We start from the raw sequence: 24,005 nt of genomic DNA, 5'->3' as shown, positions 1-24,005 counted from the left end.
AAACCAACGCAGTATAATACCAGCTAAATAAGTGTGTATCCGGATCGTAAGACCCGAAGCATATGCACTGATCTGACCGTTGAACTTTGATTTAAAGGAGAATGAAAATGGAATAAAATAAAATAAAATAAAATAAAACTACGTGATATTGATAGGAGAGCCCCAGCTTATCCTTCTGCCTCTGCCTCTGCCTCTGCTCCTCTGCTCCTCTGCTCCTCTGCTCCTCTGCTCCTCTGCTCCTTGAGATCTGGCCAGCCCGCCGCCCTGTCTTCTGCTCTGTCTGCTTATGCCCGACAGGCTGCCATATAATAGCGTGTCTCTCGTCTCTTCTCTTCTCTTCTCTCCTCATCTCTTCTCTCGATGCGCTCGATGCGCTCGATGTAGGTATGCGTCTCTTGCTGTCCGATCCCAAACAAACCTTAAACCACGTTCAACCTTTTGCGTAGCTTACGGAAGGAAAGATGGCGAAGATCTCAGCTAAGTTCCCCCTGTCCCATGCCCATGCCCCCCTCACCCTGGGCCTAGCCTTAAGCCTTCGTCTTGTCTAAATCCTTCCACGGTCTTAACGCCGGCCTCTCTCTTCTCTGCCCTAGCATCCACTGATCGTTTGTCACCTTCCATCTCAATATCTCTCTGCCTAAAAAATAGAAGAAAAAAACAAAAAAACGGTCAACAAGGCGGAAAACGAGCAGGCAGAGATATAAGTGACATCCTAGCCGGCTTCACAGCCAGAGCCACCGCCTGCTCTGTCTCCACGAAGCGGAGCCCAGTAGCTCTTCTATCTATCGTCATCTTGTTGCCTGCCAGTCAGCTGCAACTGCTAACCCCGAGCCGCTTTCTCGTCGCGTCTTTCCATGTCTTACTTCTTCTTGTTCCGTATTCTGCTATCCAATATCTCCCAATGCTGATGTGCTGTGTGCTAGTGTGTCCGCACCTAGTCTAGCACCTATTGTGCTATGTTGCCTGATGCCCTTCTTGCTTACCTTGCTGCATCTCATACCAGTCCTCCAAAAATGCCAAAGTCCCCTAGTCCACCAAGCTAGCAACTCGCGCTTGTTAACGCCGGGAGAGAAGAAGGCCCTGGGTCCTTGGTACCTTTGTAATGGCCAGTCAGTCAGTCACTCAGTCATTAACCAAGCCAGGCGGTCTAAGCCCAGCAGCAAACAGTCAGTCTCAAAGGCTTCAATCAAGCCAGTCCAAAACAACAACAAAGAGCCAGCCAAGGCCAGCCAAGGCCAGCCAAGCCAATTCTAGGCTAGAAGCAGGAAGAGAAAAGAAATAATAATAATTTATCTCGAATACGTCCAACGCCTGGAAAACAGCGGCAAGCCAAACAAAACTAACACGCAAGTTAGTGAGAAACAGTGTTGATCACTCTTTCTCCGTGTGTTATGTTGGCTTCTTAGGTCTTATGCTATTTGTTTATGTTCAAGTCTTGTCTCTCTTTTCTCTCCTTCTCCTCCAGCTCTTAAGTCCGGCCTCTGGTTAGAGCATCAGCCTTTTTTCTCCTTCTCTCACACACCTAACGTACACATCTATTCATGCTTATTCTTTTCTGTCTCTGTCTCTATCCGCCTCCCCCTCCCCTATTTCATACACTAAACATCAAGCCAAACATCCCCTTTCTATCTCTGGCTCTTTGGTTACCCCTTCTTCTATTTCCGTTCTATCTAATATCCTCTCCCCCACGTCCAGGCCTACTGTGCTCTCCCCCTCCCCCTTCTCGTAATCATATGCGTCTCCTCTATTTTTGTTTCTCTCTTGTACATGTGTGCAATGCATACGTTTATCTTGCGTCTCTCTAGTTACTGAAATAAACAATCTGAACTCGCTCACCAATCCCCGCTCTGTCTGCCATTGCACCAACACCTGCTGTGCTTCTCTCTTGCCTTGGGTTGCTCCCCTCCTCTCCCTGCCCCCTCCCCCGATCGCCAAGCCCCTTTGTCACATAACCCACTAGCAAACACATGGAAGTAGCGACAAAGAGAACGGCCAAGACACGCAAACAGGTCAAATAAAAAGAGACAGGCCAAGACAAAGTCCGCGCTCAGACTTGAGGACAGAATTGCTTTTCTATTTGTGTTGAGCTAGCGTCATCTCTCTCCCGCGCCTCTTGGTAGATTCCTAGCCTCTTGAGCAGACCCTTAGCCCAGGCAAGATTCTTAGTCTTCAGTTCCAGTCCTTGTCTCGGGCTTGTTCTGTCGACCAAGAGATCCCTTGGGCAAGACCGGGGTTAAAGTTAGCTAGTCTCGAAGGTTGGAGCTCTGGCTTCCATGTAGCTTCGGGCTCTAGCTTTCTTGTGATAAGATGGGCGATTAGCGATAATACTTTAGAACTGCTCTGGCTCTGGCTCTGGCTCTGGCTCTGGCTCTGGCTCGGGCTCTGGCTCGGGCTCTAGCTCGGGCTCTAGCTTCGACTCTAGCTCTCCTCACTATAACCATAGCCTGCGAACGACAACCCTCGTCTCTTACAACACTCCCTTCTCCAATTACCCCTCAATGGCAGCCTCAACGAACGTGAGATGCTGCCTGTGTCTTATAGTCGATGTCTGCCATCTTGATCCATTCCCAACTCAGCCCCCAACATGTCAACTCTAAACACCATTTACACGCAGGTTTTTGTTTCTTTTTTTCATTATGCCAATATGAGGGTTATCATGCTTGACAAGGGTTATCAGAACGCCGTTTCTTTCTAAAAATAGGCTTTTATTGTTACGAGATGAAGACAGGGTATGGGAGGCAGAGCAGGCAAGCAAGGGTATCGATCCTTCTTAGTCTTGTTCTTCTCTGTTGCATTCGTTCTGTCCGTCCGTGACGGGCCAAACAAGACAGGCTGAGCTGAGGGACATGAGGTCAGGAATATGACTGGTAAGGGGGGGGGGGGACAAGGTTATTTTCAGTGCTTTTGGTGACTGAACTGGGCTTGAGCTTGAGCTTAGGCTTAGGCTGTGAACCTGCGAGTGGGCTGTGAGCTACGGCGTATATTCAGGAGTCAAGGAGTTTACGTATTTACAGACTTGGCTGCCGTTATTATTTTCATGGATTTGTTGTTGTCTACTTGGCTTGCAGAAGACTGCTGGCCCTTTTATTGTTTCTCCTTTTATTAGCCTATGGCCCTTGCCGGCTCTAGCTGCGAACCATAGTGCCACCGCCATCTTTCCAAGCCTCGTGATATAGAGGGATGTCGAGTGAACTGGACTGGACTGGACTGGACTGGACTGTACATCGGCCAAGGCTATGGCTACAGATGGGGCTAGAGCTAGGCAGCACAAGCAGGCACATAGACGTAAGCAAACGCCTGGAGATACTCAAATGTCTGGGCTCTGAGCTGATGCCTACAGGGTGTTTTCGAGGGCGCACGTCTTGATGCTACTGCTCGTGGTTTCTACTGCCCCAGGGCCCTCAGGCAGTCTCCATGAAACAAGAAGAAGCAGTTATCAAGCAGTTGTCGAGCAGCAAGCAAGGCAAGCAGTGGCATAAAATTAGATGGCTATAGTATGGCTCGCCAAGACTGGAGACCCATTGGAAACTTTGCTGAGGGCCAGCAGAGAGCCTGGTAGTCTCCTGCTTGCGCCTGCTGCTTCAAATCGAGTCCACGAATAGATCTTATCAAACGGCTCAGTTCAACACCAATGCTACGATGCCGGCGCCGATGTCAACAACCAATGCCGACGCTGACGCCGACATTGGCTTCGTCACCGATATGAAACATCGACATGAAACATTGATATGAAACATTGGCATCGGCATCGATATCGCCGTTGACAAGGGCCTACCGGCGCCGATATGAAAACCACACAGTATTGAAGACCATTATTCGCACTAGAGCCAATGTTAGTGCTAGCAAGAGAGACGCCAAAAGTCACTTACAACAGTTCCCAAACACTATCTTCTCCTAGGACACTAGGCATCAAGTAGACATTCACGCATTCCATTTGTCATTTCCCTCTTTAAACATCGTGAGTCAGCAATATACTAACCAAGGCTAGGCAACTTAGGCTATGCAAGCAGCACAAAAGCACGAGAAATCTGAGCACGGGGCGCATGGCCAGGCGGGCGGCTATTCAGGGAACCGCGAGTCGGGCAGCATCGTCAAAGATGAACGGGCCAGGCTTAGGACGAGTAATGGACCAAGCTCGCGATGCCAATCTTGACAGAGGCCATACAACCTACCCATTCAGCTAGCTATCCCGACAGACTTGGCCCATGCGTTGCAGAGTTCCACCTTCCATTTACTCCTTCTGCCCATCGATCCATATCGGCATACTTATTTCCAAGTATAGATAGAGAGCGCTGTACTCTCTGCATATGCTGCATGCAATATGCAATATGAACATGACATGTACAGATTTCATTGCAGCAAAACACAGCGGCCCATCGGGTCTTCTTCCCCTCAGGCTCTTCTCCGCCTCTATTAGGCTGTTGGCTGTTGTGGTTGGGGGGGACGAAATGCTTGTTGCCTCAACAAACGTCTGCAGGCGCTGGTGAAGCGGGGTGATATCAGCTCACACAACGACACTTGTCCCAAGAGCTTTTTTCTTCTCTTTTGCTTTTAGTAAACCCTTAGAGGCCGGCTCCTGGCTGGTCATGGCAACACAAACTAAGGCAACGTGTGTATAAAACACAGAGCAGACCGGTGGCAGTCCCGGGCTAGACACCCTTGCTCCCCCGGTTCGAACCCGATTCGCACTCTCGGGACTAGGCAAAGCGTGTATTCACGGAGAGCAACACCCTATTTTATTCCACCTAGCAGACTATGAGGAGAGCCAGGCAGGATGGTAATGCGATGTTGAGGCAGATTAGTGTGCGGTTTCCCACAATCATATTCCGGGTCTGATTTGGAGCCTCCTATATTGGCAATTGTCCACCACAGCATAGTATGGCATCGTTTCCGTTTGTAGTTTTTCAACTGACCGACCTCAAGCTGAACCATCCAACTGTGTGATCGATGTGAGTACGCAGTACTATACCAACATAGGTGTAGATGATATATGGCAGGCTATTTGCCTCTAGCTATATCTTGTCGGGCTGGTATTTGAACTTCGGTAAATGGGACAGGGTGCGTGCTCAAGACCAGAGTCGGCTCTGGAATTCAGATAAAGTTATTGAGGTGATGTGATGTGTACAATGATCAAAGCCAACCAAAATAGGGTCAAGCGAAATCAAGCCGGGCCATGGCGAAGTCGTTGGAGCAGAGCAAAGTTCCTTGTCACACAGACAACCAAGACAAGAAGACAGCCAAGCCGGTTACAGAGGCAGCGACTGGGACATCTGTAGCTAGTTGTTATGTGATGTAAACATGGAGGCATATGAGCCCCCCATTTTGCCTGTGTCTGTGTTATGACTCTCCTATTTCTTTCATTCCCTTTGGCATGTGATTGAGAACAATCCCAAATCAGCATCAGTCATTCATCAGCTTCAGCCCAGCTTCAGTCCATCTACCATCTCTTCACGATAATGGCCCCCATCCACGTTCTCCAACGACAGGACGCGGGATGCGGCTTATGAGACAAGGAGAAAGATAAGAAAACGCAACAGCTTTTTTCTTTTTCACCCCCTTCTCTTGCCTTCGAGTGTCCTACCTTCTCGTGAAAAAAGTATCCGATCCCGCCTACTCTAGCCCTGACAACTCGGCAACCTAATCTGATTGAATAACCTAGAAAAATGTCAGTCAGTTAGATGACAGGAACATGACAGCCACAAAACCAAATTAGCAGTAAACAACGACAACAGTGAGTGAAGATCATGGCGATGAGAACAACAACAGCGGCAGTGCTGTCAGGATAAGCAAAGTCAGAATGGAAAAGTTTCAAACACAACGCAACGACGCGTTGTTGAAGCATAAAAAAATCACAGCAAACCCTTCTCAGTACTTTAGGGTTAGGTCGAAAATTGTCGTCATGCTGCCTTAGACCCTAAGTTGTCCCTCAACCCTACTGTGCTATGTCTTATGTCCTGTCTCTTGCTTTCTTTTTTTCGCTTCTCGTTGAAACAGGATGCACTCATACGTATAGTACACAGTACACACAGACGCACAAAACGGACAGTGCACAGAAATACGGAAATGTGGGTCCAGTGTGGCGTTCACATCGGTTAAACAAAGCGATGAAGGGCCAAGGCAAGCACAAGCCCTGATCATCAGACCAATGGAGAGCAGACGGAAAAAAAAAATACAAATCCACTCGCTGACAAAAACAAAACAGAAACCGATATGTAACCCTGACGCGCTGAAGTGTTGGAATGCCAGAACTCTCAAGCTCGGCTTTACATAGCCCAAGGTCTTGTCTGGCATGGATAAGTGGGGTGGATGGGCAAAGGAAAAGACCAAAGTACAGGTACATGTGCTTTTGAGGCCCAGCTGGTCCCTTCCCCCAGCCCAGCCGGGCCCAGCCTGGGCGAAATTGAATGGATGGTGACTGTATCCAACTATCCAATCCAATGCAAGTCTTTGAAAATTTAAACCACCTTGCATTAACCCAACTAGGTAGGCAGCCAGCCCAGCCAGACAAGAGAGGCGTGAGAAAAAAAACAAAAAACAAAGGCAGCTCTAGATGACGTGTGCCCAAGAGAAAGACAGTAAGAGCGTCAAGTGACATGAATAGCAAGTTAGGTGAGTCATAAAGGAAGAGGGCGAGGGAGACGGGAGTATTTGCCTTTGAGGACAGGAGGCAGGGAAAATAAAAGAGGCAGAGTCAATACACACACAAATAAATGTTGTTAGACAAACACCGCATCACCTAATTTCTCTTTTCCTTTCATCTCACTCAATCAAGCTCGTGTTTTGTCTGCGTTGGATTACACGGCAATCAGAGACACTCTCAAACGCTCACTTAACACTGCTCATACACAAGTAGACGCAATACAATACAACACACCACACCACAACTGAGCCGCTGCGGCCCATGCATGCAACCTAGCCGTCGTCTAGATTTGTGTAAAAAGGGGCGGTGAAAAAGGAAGAGAAAGGGATGGAGCCAAATAGGTGATAAAAAAGGATCTTCATTTCTTGTCTCGTCCCGTATTAACAATATATGTGTTTTGTGCACACAGGGTTTCAATGGCAGACATGATATTAGTCCGTTTCAGGGGCCAAGGGAAACGAGAAGCAAGAAAAAGAAAGGAGTTAACGTCGTCAACAAAGTGGAGATGATTGGACAGGGCCCCTGGAACTTGGGTTATCCATGGCCATGTGCGTATATGAGGTGAGAGAATAGATTGATACGCAATGGGATGTGCATAAACGGTAAATGAGGGACGTCCGTTGGGGTGAAGTGGGGTTTGTGAGCAAGAAATGGAGGGGAAACGAGAAAGATAAGAAGCAATAAGAACCAGAGCAGAGATCAAGGGCGACCAAATACAAGAGCCAGTCTCTCAAGACGCCGAAAATTTCGTCACCTTGGGCCATGTCCGGCCTTTGCCACTGTTATTATCTCCTCTTCTAGCCCCGGAACGTGCACCACATCGATACCGGCCGCGCGGAGCTTGCTTTTACCTGTGTTTTGTTGAACAAAAGTGTCTGGTTCTCCTACGCCGTAGTAGACACAACGCAGCCATTCACGTTGGTCCACGAGGCGGTCGGTGCAGGGTGTATTTCCACTGAGACGAAGAGAGCAGGGCTCCATGGTAGTGTAAATTGCATAGCGAGCGGCGTGTTCAGGGCCAGGCCCATGACCTGATCCACTAGGTGGATGCGCACGCTCTGTCTGTGTCAGATCTCTGACTGAGCAAAGCCCAGCCTCAGTTGTGTTATGCATGGCTGCTAGTTTCTTGAGGGCACTTTCCTCAGCATGTGTATTGCCAGACATTTCAAGCGTGTAGCCCGTAGCTACCACAGCGTTGGTATCCGTGTTGACAATGACTGCGCCTACTCGAAAGTTGGATTCTTTGGGCGGCGACTTGCAGGCTTCTGCGAGAGCGAGCTTCATGAACACGACATGTTGGGATTGTTGGGACATGTTCATGGGATAGTCTCAAGACACAGCTGGCGTGGCAATAGTATTATAATGCAGGCAGGCCGAGATAGAGTAAAAAGGGGGAGCGCAATAGAGAGGGAGAGCGAGCGAGAGAGAAAAAAAAAAAAAAAAAAAAAAAAAAGCAAAGGAATCCCACTGGTATGAGATTTGAGCCGAGGTGGGACAGACAGCCGAGGTGAAGAGTGCCTAAAAGGGGGAAGGAGGGGAGGGAGGGGAGGCAGAGGGGGCTGGGTTAGTGTAGTGCTGTATTGAAAAAGAAACAAAAAGAAAGGAACAGAAAGCCAAAGAAATTAGGCGAAGAATAATCTAGGAAAGAGCAAAAAATGTTGCTAGTGCAAACTGTCTGTTTGTCGCGGCGGAACCGAAAAAATTGGGGACTAGCTAGATTGAGGACGATTTCTCTGGCCACAATATTACTTACGACTGCTACAATGCTCACTCGCTGCTGCGTTGATGCTGTTGCGTGCACTACACACTAAAGCCAACTACTGGAAAAATTTGCCGGTGGCAGTAGTGAGGAGGAATAGCCAAGAGGGGCGATAGAGATGCTCTATATGAGCAAAAATAGAACAGTTGATATCGCTGCAAATAGGGAATGAGGATGGATCAGTCACATTATATTGTATGCTGCAAATCCACATTAGAGCGGTAAATCGAGGCAGAGGCCAGACTAAGGGGCGAGTGCGGTATCGATATGGTCAGTTGGCGATGGCGAAAGCATAGCGATAGTACGATGGAGAAACGTTCGGTGGTTGCGGCGGAGGCGGCGTCTATTATCGTGATAAATTATGGTGATGAATATGATGATACTCTCAAACGCGTTCGACTATACATACAACAAAAACAGAACGAAAGGTCGGGTGCAACGGAGAGAAAAATAAGAGTGGAAAGAAGAAAAGGCATGTTTCTAACAACATGCCTGGCAAGGAAGCTAAAAAGTGGCCCCTCCAGGCAGCAGCAGGCAGGCCAGCCAACCGATTAGCTCTGATAGCAGAGGTGATGTGTATGATAACTATAGATAAGAACAAATGAGAGGAAAAGCCTTGTTTTCATTGCCCTCTTCCTACTCGTCCGTTTGCATTGCAGTAAACGAGGCAATATTTTTTTGGCTTTAGCTGCTTTTAGTGAGCCTAGCTAGCTAGCTGTGGCGTATCCCACCAAACACAAGATGTAGGATCTTCGCGTTGACGGCTTTTGTATTAGTACTTGCCGACTAAGCCGTGGTGCTATAAGTTTTGTTGCTATCTGTCCTCTTTTCCTGTCCATGCTATCTGATAACTTGGCTACTCTCAGGGGACCTAGCAACCTCCTGTCTCCGCAGTCAGGGATATCAAGTCACGTTCTGGGCGGCTGGATGGGCAATTATAAATTCGATAAAATATTTAAATGAAGTCGAAAAAAAGCCCTAATTGGCTGTTCTTTCTCTCTCCCATGCGCAGGGGGGGGCCCGCTGAGCCATCAGGAATCTGCACAGTCGTTTGTACCCTGTGCCACCCAGACAAGACCCAGACGTACGCTTGCCCTTTTTTTTTTTTTCATCGGTCCCGCTCAAAAAGGCTAGAGCATGAAAATTTGAGAAAAATTACGTCGTACTCAGCGCCACACAGCCAAAAATATAAAAGGCAGCTTTCCCCCCGCAACTTGTTTTCTGACGGTTTTGCGCGGCAGTTCCGACCACCGGCCTCACGTTCCCTGCCTACCAATACACACTTTTGCTCTCTCTTCCCTTTCCAACAACCAATCGCACTTCACAATTCAGTATTGATTTGTTGGTTCAAAACTATTCTCACATTTTCTTCCCAACGCGTTTTTTCTTCTCATTATTGGGAAACGCACTTCCTTTGCTTTTACGTGTCTTTCTCCACTTCTCCCTTCATTTGTGGCCTTGTTCCACTTCAGCCTTGCGATATCTGTTGTGTTTTGCCCCGGCAACCTTGGTGTTGATCATCTTGATCGCGGACTTGACTCTTGTCGCCTTCATTAGTTTGGATATTTGACAAAGCCAAAGTGGAAAAGAACAAGCGTTTCTTTCTCCTTCCCCTTTTGTGTCCTGTTTTTGAGGTTCCTGTGAAAAAGAAGGAACTCTTGTGTTGTGGTTAATTTTGAAAAAAAAGGAAAAAAAACATCACGAGCCCCAGTATCACTACTGGCTCAAGTCCTCATACACTGTTGTACATCTGCAGACCTTCTGAAAAACGATTGGTCTCTCTTGTATTACACCATTTCCTTTTATTATTCCCGCATCTCGATTGCTCGGCGTGTCCCCGAACGATCATCCATCCTACCCTCGACGAGCGGCACTGATCTCGCGAGAAGAGCCAAGCGAATATTTTTCTTGAACGTTCACTCTTCCCACTCGCATCGTCAGACCGCCAGTCAACGGTCGTTGGTTGTTCAAGGATCCTCCGTCTGTCGTCTTGCGCCCTTTCAGCGTAGACAATAGTACAAATACGATCTTGCCATTCCGTTTGACCTGACGGTTGTGAGTGAGGCAGTGTTTTGGTTCACCCGATCAATCCATTGTCCCCATTTCTCCTTTTACTCCTATCATTGCTCTTCTCTCGGACGACGGTTTAATCTGCCGTTCCCAACCAGTGCGTTTCTTGTGATTCTCTTTCGTCTTGAACGGGCTTCTTCATTGCTCGATTGGTATCGACGCGAATTTCTCGACCTACTCTTGCCAGAAACCCGCGACCGTAGGGGGAGACATTTGTTTGTTTATCTCCAACACTCGGTACGTGCTTTGTGATTTGTCGCCTTTTTGGTTTTGTGCATGCCTTCAGCCTTGACCCACTCTACACCACTAGCTGTCGTCTGTCACGGCCTTGCTGTCTTGTGCGGTGCCCCGCTGTCATTTATCATGTCACGCTACTTATGACGTTGTGGTGTTGCCCACCGGACTACATGCCATGTCGCAAGCCAGTGGCCTCTTCACTCTCGTTCTGGACGCTTGTGTTGGTGATTCACGCGGCAACCAAAATGATGCGCGATTTTAAGCCGCTCTATAAAAAGGCCGCGTCTTGTCATGCAGCTCGGCTCGCGTCACGATTATTGTTCTCTCTCTTCCCCCTGTCCTTCATGCCTTGCGCTCTAGACTATACTCTAGGATTGACTTGTGCTAACTGTCTCAACATCAGTGTTATATCAAAACCCACTCTGACTTAAAATTCTGAGACATTGCCACCATGGAATCTCTACAGAGTCATCCTACCAGTGCTGCTCAGGCCAAGGCCTTTACCGCCCCTGGATCTTTTTCATTTCCTAATGGGCACAATGAAGACAAGTCTGCTAATGGCGCTGCTGTCCTCCCTGCTACTCCGGTGGCTACTCCCGTCGCCAAGGAGGTTGGATCGGGGTTGACTCCTACGTTGCAGTAAGTATGGAGTAGTTGTCCTTAGTTTCCAGGACAATGCAAACTGACAATGACGTAAAGGAATATTGTCGCAACAGTTAATCTTGATTGCCGACTAGATCTGAAGACGATAGCCCTTCATGCTCGCAATGCTGAGTATAACCCAAAGGTAGATGATGTAACTTGATAGATTGTTTATTTACATGTGTGCTAACCCACTCTATCAAGCGATTCGCTGCCGTCATCATGCGGATTCGAGAACCAAAGACAACAGCCCTGATATTTGCGTCAGGAAAAATGGTTGTTACTGGTGCCAAGTCAGAAGACGACTCAAAGCTTGCCAGTCGCAAGTATGCACGTATCATCCAGAAGCTGGGTTTCAATGCAAAGTTTACGGACTTCAAGATCCAAAACATAGTTGGCTCCTGCGACATCAAGTTCCCCATCCGTCTCGAGGGTCTTGCATCACGCCATCACAATTTCAGTTCTTACGAGCCCGAGCTGTTCCCTGGCTTGATCTACCGCATGATCAAGCCTAAAATTGTGTTGCTTATTTTTGTCAGTGGAAAGATTGTTTTGACTGGTGCCAAGGTCCGCGAGGAAATCTATCAGGCCTTTGAAATGATTTATCCTGTGCTTCAGGGTGAGTTGCGGACTTTTTTTTTTTGTCTTGATCATTTTAGAAGCCATATACTAACCAATTTCCAGACTTCCGTAAAATTTAATTTAGGGTTGTCCGGGTGCGGACTACATCACTCTCGATCCTCGTGTCTTAGCCTCATGCCAACTAAATGCATCTTGTGGACAAGATGCAGACTTTCGCCTGGTCTATTGCTGTATGGGGCACAGTCTTGTTTCTCCGTTGAATGATTGCAGAGGATCCTGTAACAATATTCTCCTTTTTGACGACCGTGATGAATCAGTCCTTAATTCTATTTTCTTCTTTATTTTGGATGTCCGAGGTTGTCGTGGGAGAGCCTTGTTCTTGTTACAGGCCTCCACTCGACTGAGCAGTATTTGACAACAATACTGCTGTGGCTCGGGGCTTTCTTTTTTATCCTCTTTTGTTTATTATTTTCTTTTTATTCCTTTATTCTTCACACTGCATATGCACGGCGTTTTAGGTTGGATCTGAAGAGGTGGTTTATCCTTTATTCTTTATCCTTTATTCTTTTTTCTTCTTTTTCTTCATCACATGGCTCAAGATCAGCAGGTTCTTTTTTTATTTTTCTTCCAACTGCTGTTTGCAGACTCATAACAAAAGAAAATCCTGAGAAGTTCTTGATTTCGTTAACGGAATGGGTGTTTATTGCGGATGGCTTTATCTCGTTTATGCTCTCTTCATAGTCCCTCTTTAGACAGCCTCTCTACAAGGCGATAAAGACGGTCTTGGTCTCAAGGAGTTACATGATGATTGACATTTGGCGCGTGCTAAGGAGGCAACAGGGCTCTCCTATTAAATAAAAAAAGCTTACTCATCGTGTCATGATTATGCTATTCTGTGACTTGGTTATACTTGTTTCCGACTGCATCTTTGCTAAAGTATCATTGAACAATGCTGCTTCTTCGGCTACGACTTGATGTATTTTCCGCTATCGGTGACGTTGGTGTCTCTCGTGACTTGAGTTTGCTTGGCCATCGAGTAGAGAAAAATGGCATATAATAGTTGTGGATTTAGATTATCTTGCCTCGCTGATTATAGCATCATCGGTGCTGTGCATGGCGTGCCGCTCGACGATCAGGCTGTCTTGCGAGTATCGTTCGAGTGGCAGATGTGGTATGACCGTTTGCCTGTGAGCTACGCCAGGTATAGCGGCGAGTTAAAGAACTTGCCTGATGAATACACGCGTGACCATAAGTCCGTACGGGGTTGGGACTAGTTCAATCATAGATTGTTTTCTGTGTAACCATGGTATGGGATGCGGCGGCTGTAGTGGCGCTTTGGGGTGTCCTTAGGGCCTGAGTCCGAGTCCGAGTGTAGCTTGCAAGAACCACTAGACTCACTAACAAATATAGGACTGCGTCAATATTAGACAGTTCGTGTCATTACCGCTGCCTAACCAGCCCTTCTAGTTCGATAGATGTATCTGGGGTCCCGTAGGCCGCATTGAATTTAGCCTCAAATACAAAAAGTCATTTCCAGAATATATGGGCATAAGGAATGTTCATTGACTGAGCCGCTTATGTCTGATTGGAGGTTCGAGCGTGTTTTCGCCATGGTAACATACTGCTGAACTGATAGTTCCCAAAAGAGCAATGCTATGAGTAGGTAGACTGGGGCTAGAGAACCATGGGATAATGAAGCCTTAATACAGGACTGACAGCGCCAGTGATGAGACAAGAAGAAGAGAAGGTTCTTTCGCTTGTTAACTGCTCTCCGGGAAATGATGCAAACATGGCGAGAGATAATTTCGAAAGCTGGGCTAACAGTCGCCTCAATAGAGAGAGAGAGAGAGAGAGAGTAATAGTATCGTGGATTCTGCTGAAGTCTCATTTGCAGGTGGTGGCTAGTGGGGAAAAGGGGCCGAAATCGAGTACGTAGTGTGGCCTATGCAAGCAATTCGTTTTTTCCAGACTGATCTGTTTTCTTTCAAGCTTCTTGGCCTTTAGTATCTCAACCATGGTCCTCTTGTTTGATCTGCTACGGTGCTTGTGTCTTGATGGGTTGTTTTAATTGCTTGTGACAAGTTAAATGCCATGACGGCATGTGTTAAATGCAAGGATCAGTTTTCACCGCCTTTATACTTGTAAGGTGGAGCTACTTGGCAGAATCTAATCTATTCCTTTTCGTTCTCTTTGTCCGTCTAGCCTCGTCCTTTCAGCCTTGCCCCGCCTCGCCTTTTCTCTCATTGACCCTCCGTTGACAAACTAATCGCATTGGTGAACTACGAAGATAATAATGAGCGATAATTCTAAGAAAGCCTCCAACGACACACCGCCACCGCACTTCCCCGACGCCGATGCCAAAATAGTCAAAACCACCACTAAGTCTGCCTTCGAAAAGCAAAAAGCCGATGCTCATGCCAAGCGTCAGCGCGAGGCTGCCGAGGCCGCTGCCATCTATGATGATTTTGTAAAGAGCTTCGATGCCGACGAGCAGCAGAGAAAGCCAGAAGGCCCAGCCTCAGGCTTGGGATCTGGTGTCCCTCGGCTTGCTGGATCACTTAAGCACAACAACCCCATGACCACGCGACCGGAGCATTGGCCACCGGACAAACCTAAGGGCTTTGCGAATGCGTCAAATGATGGCTTTAAGGGTCGCTTTGGCCCTACATCGGCTTCCTCAACGGCCCATAAAAGCGGGCCAGGTAGCCTCGGACCTGTGCCTGTTTCATTCTCTAGTAAAAAGCGGCCTTTGGAAGGCTCAGCTTCGTCACGTGCTAAACTTGGATTTGAAGACTACACAACGACTACAACAACGAATACGCTGACTACAAATACGCTAGCACCCACAAAGACAGTAACAAATAACACGCCTGCATCTACACATAAAGGTCTTAAGCCGCTTGCGAAAGTCTTCAACACCAGCGATGATGAAGGGGATACTCCGTCTCTCCACCGGGATGAGGTCCCCATTTCGAGACCCACAATACGTCTAGCCCAGCTCCCACCTGCCACATCGCTAGCCTTTGTACGTAAGCTGATTCCGTCTACTTTGGTAGTTGAAGATGTGCAGCTCATGCCTGGAACTTCGGCTGCTGGCTCGGCTAGTACAGAGCGCAAGTCGACAGTAGCTATTGTGACGCTGGCACAGGACACCCCGGCAACACAGATTGACACTGTCGTGAGCGAACTACAGAACAAATACCTTGGATTTGGTTTCTATCTTTCGTTACATAGACATCTATCATCGTCTAGCGTAGCATCATCTTTGGTCTCATCTGGTGCGACGGCCATTGGCAGTAGTGGTATATCCACACAGCCATTTGGTGCGAAGAAAATCTACCAAAACTCCGGCGCACATCGTGGCTCCCGTGGGTTTGCACCACCAACTTCCTATGGACCCTCGTCTTCAGCTGATGGGCATAGCCAACAAGGCTTGTTCCATGTTCCCGTCAAACCGCCATCGGATATCCGCGTCGTCCGGACCATCAACAAAGTGCTCGAGCAGGTGCTTGAATTTGGCCCTGAGTTTGAGGCGTTGCTTATGAGTAGGCCGGAAGTGAAACGTGAGGAGCGTTGGGCCTGGCTCTGGGATGCACGTAGTGTAGGCGGTATCTGGTATCGCTGGAAACTGTGGGAAATTGTTACTTCGTCATCTTCTGCGGCGTTGCGGGATAACGGCCGGACTGGAAACAGATTTGTGCCACTATTTGACGGTGGCCATGCCTGGAAAGTTCCAAAACATGGCCTACCGTATGAATACGCAACACAAATTGACGAGTTTGTATCAGACCCCGAGTACAATTCCGACTCTGACTCCGACGCATGTGGCCTTGATCGAGAACGGGATCGGCATGGCGATAGAGAGCAGACTTTCCTAAATCCCCTGGAAAAAGCACGCTTAATGCATTTGCTTGCGCGGCTACCGCCAGCAACTACGAGCTTGCAGAAAGGGGATGTTGCCCGGGTCACTGCTTTTGCCATAACGCACGCAAACCGTGGCGCTGCAGAGGTGGTACAGATGGTGGTGACCAACATCCGCAAACCATTAGCGCTAATGGGCGCAACACGTAAATATCTCCCACACTCTCTTGGAAATGACGATGAGAGCAACTACAAACCGAGCGACTTTTCAGCAGAAGGCAATGATAGGCCATCGGACAGCACAAAAGACAAGAGTCAGACGAGAGACAAAGACATTGTTGGTTCCAGCGCTGGCTCTGACACCAGCTCGGCGAGCCTTGTTGGGCTCTATATTGTCAGTGACATTCTTTCAGCAGCATCAAATAGCAACGTGCGTCATGCCTGGCGCTTTCGGCAGCTTTTTGAAGTAGCGTTGCGTGAAAGTCACGTTTTTGCGGAGTTAGGCGAGCTGGCTGCAAAGTTCTGCTGGGGCCGATTGCGTGCTGATCGCTGGAGGCGCAGCATCGGCGCAGTGCTGAGTCTTTGGGAAAGCTGGTGCGTATTTCAGGCCGAGACACAGGCTGAGCTAGTCCGCACATTTGAGGAGGCTATGGATGGTGGCCGAGATGCAGACGGCGGGGCAGATGAGGAAGCCGCTGGCTATAAGGGCGCCAGTGCGGAGAGGCGGAGTAGATGGAAGAACATGGAAAATTTACAAGCATCGGCAGAAGCACGACCAGAGCCATTGCCGGTGTCTAATCTAGACACACAAGAGACGATGGAGGTTGATGGCGAAGACGAGGATGGTGCAGATGTGGAGGGTGAGCCAATGGAGGAGTCAGATGTGGAAGGCGAGCCAATAGAAGACCTAGATATTGACGGGGAGGATGTAGAAGGCGAGCCTATGTTGGATGACGTCGAAGGTGAGCCGATTGACGAAGACTCGGACTAATTGGTGGTATGCATGAGGAAAAGCAAACAGATAGTCACTCTATAGTAAGCAGGTGGTGTTGGCCGAATGGATGGCAGCCACATAGATACAACAACCTAGCCTAGACTGGGCCTGTTTGTACCGTGGCTAAGGCAGAAACTAGGACAGCACCTGGATGCGGGGGAAGGCTAAAACATGGCTAGAAGTTTCAAGCTAGAGAAGATCCGTCTAAAGTCGCGTTCAAGGCGGCGAGAGCGGAAGAACTGGCAGGCAGACTGAGGCTTAAGCTGAAAGGGGAGAGGGGAGGCACGCAAGGACCGGGGCAGGGGTTAAAGCAAGAGAAAGGCCAGAGAAGGCCTGAACACCTTCTTCAGGGTGGACTTGGAGGGGGGGAAGGCTAAGATAAGGTTAAACACTTGAGTGTGAGGGGAGAGACTCTTTCCCCTTATATCTTTTAACCCCTAAAGGCAAGGCTAGACAAGGTGAGGCTAGGCCAGACAGAGCCAGAAACAGAGCAAGAGTCAGAGCAGAGGCAACGAAGCAGACCCACTTCTAGATCTTGAAGGGCTGAAAGAACGGCCCCACTTTGAACGGACCCAAATGGGTCGCTATTTATTTGATAACTTGTTTACATAACCTTCTCATAGCCTGGTGTGAGAAGGGACAGCCATTTTGTCTACGTTTGGGACTTTGGGCTTAGGGGTATGTAGCTGTCGTCGTCTATGATTGCCACAGGGTCTGTTGACATGTGGACCTGCGTGCATCTGCTGCTGCTTGATGAGGCAGTTGCGATGCTTCTTTACTTGATCTGCCCCTTCGACCTGCAGGAAAGAGCGTGTGTCAGAGGTGGGTGGACAAGCAGGAAAGGACGAACGAGAGGGAACGAAGAAAATAAAGGGAAAAAAGCAAGAAATGAACGGGCTATTGCTCTTTTGGCTCACGGGCCCTGATTGAAAGAGAAGAAGGAACGAGAGAAGAGAGGAACCGGGGGGGCGTTGTTAAAAAGGGAGTTGGGCCAATGAAAACTTGCTCAACCTTGAATTTATGGAGGAGGGGGAACAAGTTCAAAGAAAATAATGTTGTCAAGAGAAGAGTAACTGCGGTTTAGGTCTTGACAAGAACTTGACAAGAGAAAAAGTAAAAGAATTTAGATAATAAAAACAAGAATGTATAGCCACCGGAAAATGATAACAGAGACAGAATTTATGACGGATAAGAAGCAAACAAGGCTGCGCAATGCGGGTAATAAAAAAAGGAGGAACGGCCATCGAAGGAAGGCGACGTTCAGAAATTTGACACAACGACAAATAAGAAACAAGCAAGGAATGCGACCCTCAACGCCAGGAAAGAACGAGCAAGTAAAGAAATAGGTGAGAACAAGCAAGACACACACACACACTTAGTAAGAACTAGAGCAAAAAAGGCCCCAAAGTTATCAAGTCAGGCAACAAAAGAATAGGAAGGCAGAGCAAGAGAAGCTAGCGAGTAGTTGCCGCCTTGGGGGCTTCTTTTGTTCTGAGCAAGCCGGCTTTTTCTACGTTATAACTATTTCTTTTATGTTTTATTTTTCATCTGATTTTTCTTCCTCCTTCTACTTGCATCGTTCTTTTTTGTTCTTTCCCTTTATCCATTACGCGGTCGTGTCTTCTCGTCTTCGATTCTTCTTCTCTCGTTCCTCTTCTTTGACTTTCCCTTTTTCTTCATTTCTCTCTTTGGTCTTGGGGCTTCTGGAAGGCCCTCATATACAAAGATCCCTCATCGCTAGCCTTTCGACTTCGGCCACAGCCTGCCTCCCTCTCTCCCTTGTCTCTCCACTGGCCTTGTCTAGCTCTGCTCTCTCGTCCTCGCTTGTGACGCAAATTCGGTGCATGATAGTCACGCGCTCCTCGTTGGTTTCCATACACAATGCCGATCATTGATGGTATTAAGATGGCCTGGTAAGCTCTAGAGTAACCCTACAGAGCCCCCTCCCCTCACCATATCTATCCCCCCTCCTTCCCCGTCTACCTCTGTTATTATAGTATTGCTAACCCTTGGCCTGCTCTGATTCTCCGCTCGCCTTCTCTATAGCGTGCCCTGCATTCGCGGCCACCGTTCAACTAAATGCAACCATGCAAGCGAGCGTGTCATGGTTCCAGTGCGGAAACCCGGCCGGCCTCTTAGCATATGTCCGCACCCGTCGACCAAGCCCTGCGCATGTGGTGTGACCGCTGCGATTCCCAAAAAATCCACCTGCTCATGCAGCCCGTCTGGCTCCAAAGCTGAGCCTTGCGCGAGCAAGAGCGTAGGCGCCGGCGCGGGTGCAGCTGCCTTAGTTCCAGCATCATCTCCAACTCCAGCTCCAGATCCGGCCCCGGGTCCGGGTCCGGCCCCGGCTGCTTCCTCGTCCTCAATCTCGGCTCAGAACGGCCTCCCGCACACGCATATCCACAACCCACAGTCCAACGCGGTACCTCCGACACAACTCGCATCGCAGTTACGCCCCACCAACGGAGCTTCCCCACCCATTAAAACCATCTCAGCCCCAGGTTCTGGTCGCATACAAAAGGCCCAACCGCCAAAGAGCACTCGCAAGTACAGCTTCGACCCTTCAGTGCTGCACCGTATCGACGTCAATCACACCAACATTGTCTCACCGGTCATGGCTTTTGACACCGCAAATTGCTCACCACAGACACAGACTCCCACAATGCCGCTTCAGCCACAGCTTCCGCCCCAACTACAAACTCAACAGCCACATCTCCAGTCACTGTCGTACAACCCAAATCCTATGTTATCTGATCAAGCATCACAAATCACCGTCCCGATGATGATGTCCATGTACCTGCCTACCATGTCAGGCAGTATGATGAGCCAGATGCCAGGGCACGTGACCGACAGCCCCTCAGCTAGCCCGACTACGACTAGGACCACGAATACGAACGCGTACATTTCATCCCCACACGTAGGCCAACAACGCCCACAGTCCATTAAGCTTGAGTCCGACTCTAGAGCCCACGAACAAGCCCTTTCCTCTCCATCATCCTCGCCCTCGGAAGCTATAGCGCCTAAAAAAGGATGCTGCAATGGTGGGGGTAAGAAGTCTCCAGCTGTCCCAGCAAAGCCAGTGAGCGCAACGATAACTCCAACTTCTATGCCTGGCTCAGGCGGCCAGCAACCGCCAAATACCGCTGTCCCGACGACCGCATCGTCTGGTCCCGGAGATATGCACATGAATGCCTTCTACTCTCCGTTTGCGTATCCCCCGCAAATAGGATCACTCATACAGCCCCTAAGCCCCGAACAATGGCGATTGTGTATGGACTCGCACATCGCTGCACAAACCCATGCAGCGCGCAGCCAACATGAGACAGAGTCTCAAAGCCAAACGCCTAACCCTATGCTTAATTCCACCTTTGGTGGCTTGCCTGTGCAGCTTAACCATCCAGGTTCGCTCAGCCAGAGCCAACCCCCGGGCCAACCTCATGGTCAACCTCAACCGCTCTACCACGTCCCCCCACCACCCCCAGATGCCCAACCATGCACATGCGGTGATACATGTCAATGTCTTGGATGCTGGTGGCATCCTTACAACCAGACTACGACCGATCAGGTGATGTCGGCATACAATGCTATGTGGGGTGATTCCGTGTTTGATGCCGATCCTGTATCGGCAGCAGCCGTCAAGAGCCCCGTAACCTCGGCAGGGAACGGCGGGTGTTGCGCAGGCGAGGGCAGCAATGGAGGCAGAAGTGCGGGTGGTACAACAAACAATGGTAATGGCAATTCTGCGCCGACTGGCACACACGAGGCACAGTCCCATTCGCCAGTCTCGGCTGGCGGGAGCTCGATAGAAGAGCAAAACCTCTCGGCGGATACCTTTTTGTTTGTGCATTATCCGATACATGGTACGTGTCTAGGTGAGTCGGTAACATGTCCATGTGGCGACGACTGCGAGTGTCTAGGTTGCGTGGTGCATGGAAACTAGGGGGCGAAAGGAAGAAGTGTAGAAGGGAGAGTATAGGAAGAAGGATCTACCCCCGGGAGGTCTTTAGCTATTATATCCAGTCCAGGGAGTGGAAGATGTTGGCCTTGTCTGGCCATTTTGAGAGAGCCCAGCCGGTGTCGGGGCATCGAGAAAGTTGCATCCTGTTTTGTTTATATATATGTATGATACCCTTGGTGTACGACCGGATCGCATTCCGGCGGGTTAGTTTCATGAGCAAGGAGAATGGCCAAGACCAACAATCAGCGTGGGGTGATAGCCTGTATTCTTGGCTGACACACGTTGCTTTTTGTCCTTTTTTTGTCCTTTTTTTGTTCTTTGTTTGTATTTCTTTTTTTCTATGCCATGCCTATGCTTAGATGCTTAGATGCTTAGGCCTATGCCTCCGTGCCTGTGTCAGTACGTTTTATTGTTATACAATCATCCTCGTCTTTTCTCCCCTTTTCCTTTTCCCTTTCTAACTCTCCATCCCTCACTGACCATCTGCTGTCCATGCCTCTTCTGGCCATGTGACTGTCCACCCGGTAACTGTCTTCTGCACCTCGACGTCACCCGGGTCGTTTTCAAACAAGGGCTTATCCAGTTTCTGTTCGAGGATCTGCTGCACGACAAAGCCATCAGCGCGACACAGGTCAAAAAACATCAGATCCTTGGTCCGCAGCCACGGCCGGTATGATGTGAAAACCACTAACGCCTGTGCCGAGCGTGTCTTCTTCAGCGCATCACGGATTGTCTTGACCATCATCCCGTGCTCGGCATGGCGAAACAGCAGATCCGCAAGAATGAGCATGTCAAAGCGCTCCGTAGGGCTGGGGAGTCTACGCCCAGGAGATTCCGGAGATGGGCTTGCATCCGTTCGCTCTTCCTCCGATGCGTCCGTGCCGGCAGCTGCAGCCATGATAGGACCCACATCTGCGCCCCACACAAATCCACGTGCCACGACTATATTTGAAATACGACCGCTGCCACCGGCAAGCATGGCATCGCATTCGTCAATATTCTTCTGCATGTTCTTGACCAGATCAACGTCTGGAAAGTCGGTGACTACGACCCGGCGCGCCCCAAGCACGCCGCACACGAGACTCGGTAAGCCAGCCCCGGCCCCAAGCTCGAACACCGTCTTGTCGCGGACTAGTGCTGGGTCGCGCTCGAAAAGCTTCGAGACCACCCGGCTGCCATTCCACAGGTGGTGTGCCTCGAGTGGTGAGTGACCGACTAGGTGCAGATTAATTATTTTGCCAGAATCAAGTTCGTATGTCTGCAGTGTAGGTGGAGGCGTTGGGGGTAAAAGTCCTCGGGATCTTGGAAAAGATCGCCAACGTCCTCGGGATCGGCCATTTTTAGGGTGGGGATTAGACTTGGTAGTTGTGAGGCGGCCAGTGGAACGCCAGGAAGGTCAAGATTGCAGAAACGCTGATTTAGTAGGTTGTAAGTAAAGTAACGAGTCGCGCGTAATTAAGAAGCCAAAAGAAGACGGGCTTGGAGGGGTACCATCAAATTTCTACACGGCTCTTTGCTTGATGGTGGGGGGTTTATCGATAAGGATTATTTTTGCACCCTAATCCTTAGACCCTAAAGCATATGCGTGCGTATCTACGGCTCTACAGCCCACTACCAGCACCGCCGCGGTTACGTGCAAACTCCCGCAGCATGCGTACTGTCGCGTCCTCTTTTTCTCTATACTCACGAGCCCTCTCTTCGCGTTCGGCCTCGCGGGCACGCCAGATTTCTTCGCGGCGTTTCTCGCGTTCCGTCTTTTTGCGCTGGGCGCTTTCTTTGGCACGCTTCAGCTCAGCCAAACTGTCGCCGCCGCCAATGAGATCATTGTCGTCGTGCTCGGGAACTCCGCCGCCAGGAGACACAGCGCGCAGCTTCTCACGAATCTCCGACTTCTTTTCCAGTTTGCGCTCGCGAGAGCCTGGATCAGCGCGGGGTACGAGCTCTTCGAGGCGTTCCTTCTGTAGTATGCGGTCCTGCTTGCGCGCGTACCGCAAGTCGTCGATCGAGGCTTGACGGTCCTCGAGCCGGGCTTGGTCCCTTAGCTCAAGATCGGATAGACTAGGTACGGAAGCGCCGTGAGGTGTTGCGTTAGAGCGGCGGACTGGGGCTGGTGCAGGCCCGACATCATCTGGATCTGAGTCTGAGTCTGAGTGAGAGGCAGGGGGCCGGGAGGGCTTTTCTTGAGATAAAGAAAAACTCCCTTCACGATCGTAGCTTCCCGTTCGGCCTCTTGCTTCATGTGTAGCATCTCCATCTTTCTCCGGTTCTTCCTCGAAAGACCACGAGTCCTGGCCGTACAGCTCCTTGGATCGCTCAAACATCACGGGATCATACCAGCCCTCGGCAAGTTCTCCTCGGTTCCACTTCCCCAAAAAGCTCTTCCAGCGCCCCTTGGCTTCGCGCTCGTCCATATCCGAGAGGTCTTTTTGTTTTTGCAAATCCAGATAGTAGGCAAATAGCGGTAAGAAAGCTTTAAAGTCGCGTTTGTGGAGGGGCCGCGCCTCGAAGGGCAGCTCTACAGCGCGGACCGGAGCTACAGCGGTATCCAGCCGATGCTTGTGAGACCCCGATGTGTCATGGCGGCGGTCATGTGTCCTATCTCGAGTCCTATGGCTTCTGCGGCTTCTGTGGCTCGAGTGGTCGTGGTCATCAGCGCGTGGAGAGCGCGATCTTGTGTAGCGGCGATGGCTTCGACGTGGTGAGTGGGACGCTCTAGATGAAGTTCGTCGTTCGTTTCCCATGGCAATAAGATAGATAGTGCAGCAATTTAAGGCTAGTTACAGGAGCTCAGGTGAGAGATTATGCGATTAGTGAGGACAAACTGGAGATGTTCAGCTGTTCATCTGAGTGTTAAAACGAGATGTGAAAAAGTGGGCCGGTAGAAAGGATGGCAGGACGGTGTGTATATGTTCGTAATTACGGTCTTTGCACTGTATCATGAAGGCCCCTAAAGCTTAGGATATCCGAGATCGAATCGAGCACCTTTAGTACGGTGTAGAAATACAGCACTAGGCGAAACGTGCATATATGCCTGCCATGGAAAGCCTAGTTATATAGCAATACAACAATAAAGAAAGGGAGCAACAAGGGTAGATTTTAGCTTTAAGGTACATGGCAGCAAGATAGACAGCGTTACATAGCCAGGGCCTCGCGGCCAAGCTTCATTTGTCCTGAGACACATCAGGCTGACGATGATTTGCAGTATGTTTGATATACCCTCCACTACTGCTAGGACCCGAGACGAACCCGTGCAAACAAA

At 49.4% G+C, this 24,005-nt stretch overlaps 5 protein-coding genes across 5 annotated transcripts; 3 read left to right on the top strand and 2 right to left on the bottom strand.

Moving 5' to 3' along the window:
• Positions 1–7,390: 7,390 nt before the first annotated feature.
• On the bottom strand, positions 7,391–7,960 carry HOO65_070098 (cytidine and deoxycytidylate deaminase; the record flags this gene model as incomplete). Its single annotated transcript, XM_071001246.1, has 1 exon — positions 7,391–7,960. One exon carries the CDS (start codon positions 7,958–7,960, stop codon positions 7,391–7,393), a length of 570 nt encoding a protein of 189 aa, XP_070856816.1.
• A 3,197-nt stretch (positions 7,961–11,157) lies between these two features.
• HOO65_070097 (TATA-box-binding protein) lies at positions 11,158–12,049 on the top strand (the record flags this gene model as incomplete). The annotated part of the gene is made up of 4 exons (XM_071005140.1): positions 11,158–11,345; positions 11,406–11,493; positions 11,553–11,967; positions 12,033–12,049. 4 exons carry the CDS (start codon positions 11,158–11,160, stop codon positions 12,047–12,049), a joined length of 708 nt encoding a protein of 235 aa, XP_070856815.1.
• Positions 12,050–14,223: 2,174 nt separating this feature from the next.
• On the top strand, positions 14,224–16,782 carry HOO65_070096 (coatamer subunit protein; the record flags this gene model as incomplete). Its single annotated transcript, XM_071001245.1, has 1 exon — positions 14,224–16,782. The coding sequence occupies one exon, from the start codon at positions 14,224–14,226 to the stop codon at positions 16,780–16,782; it is 2,559 nt and encodes an 852-aa protein (XP_070856814.1).
• Positions 16,783–18,666: 1,884 nt separating this feature from the next.
• HOO65_070095 (Protein GRISEA) lies at positions 18,667–20,728 on the top strand (the record flags this gene model as incomplete). The annotated part of the gene is made up of 3 exons (XM_071004941.1): positions 18,667–18,698; positions 18,832–20,648; positions 20,706–20,728. 3 exons carry the CDS (start codon positions 18,667–18,669, stop codon positions 20,726–20,728), a joined length of 1,872 nt encoding a protein of 623 aa, XP_070856813.1.
• Positions 20,729–21,218: 490 nt separating this feature from the next.
• Positions 21,219–23,487, bottom strand: HOO65_070094 (putative nicotinamide N-methyltransferase; the record flags this gene model as incomplete). The annotated part of the gene is made up of 2 exons (XM_071004921.1): positions 21,219–21,961; positions 22,434–23,487. The coding sequence occupies 2 exons, from the start codon at positions 23,485–23,487 to the stop codon at positions 21,219–21,221; spliced, it is 1,797 nt and encodes a 598-aa protein (XP_070856812.1).
• Positions 23,488–24,005: the final 518 nt, after the last annotated feature.

Source organism: Ceratocystis lukuohia (genome assembly GCF_044167205.1).
Source record: "Ceratocystis lukuohia strain C4212 chromosome Unknown Supercontig7_pilon, whole genome shotgun sequence".
Lineage (NCBI taxonomy): Eukaryota > Fungi > Ascomycota > Sordariomycetes > Microascales > Ceratocystidaceae > Ceratocystis > Ceratocystis lukuohia.
Note: the sequence above shows the minus strand (reverse complement) of the source record. Positions and strands in the feature narration are given on the sequence as shown.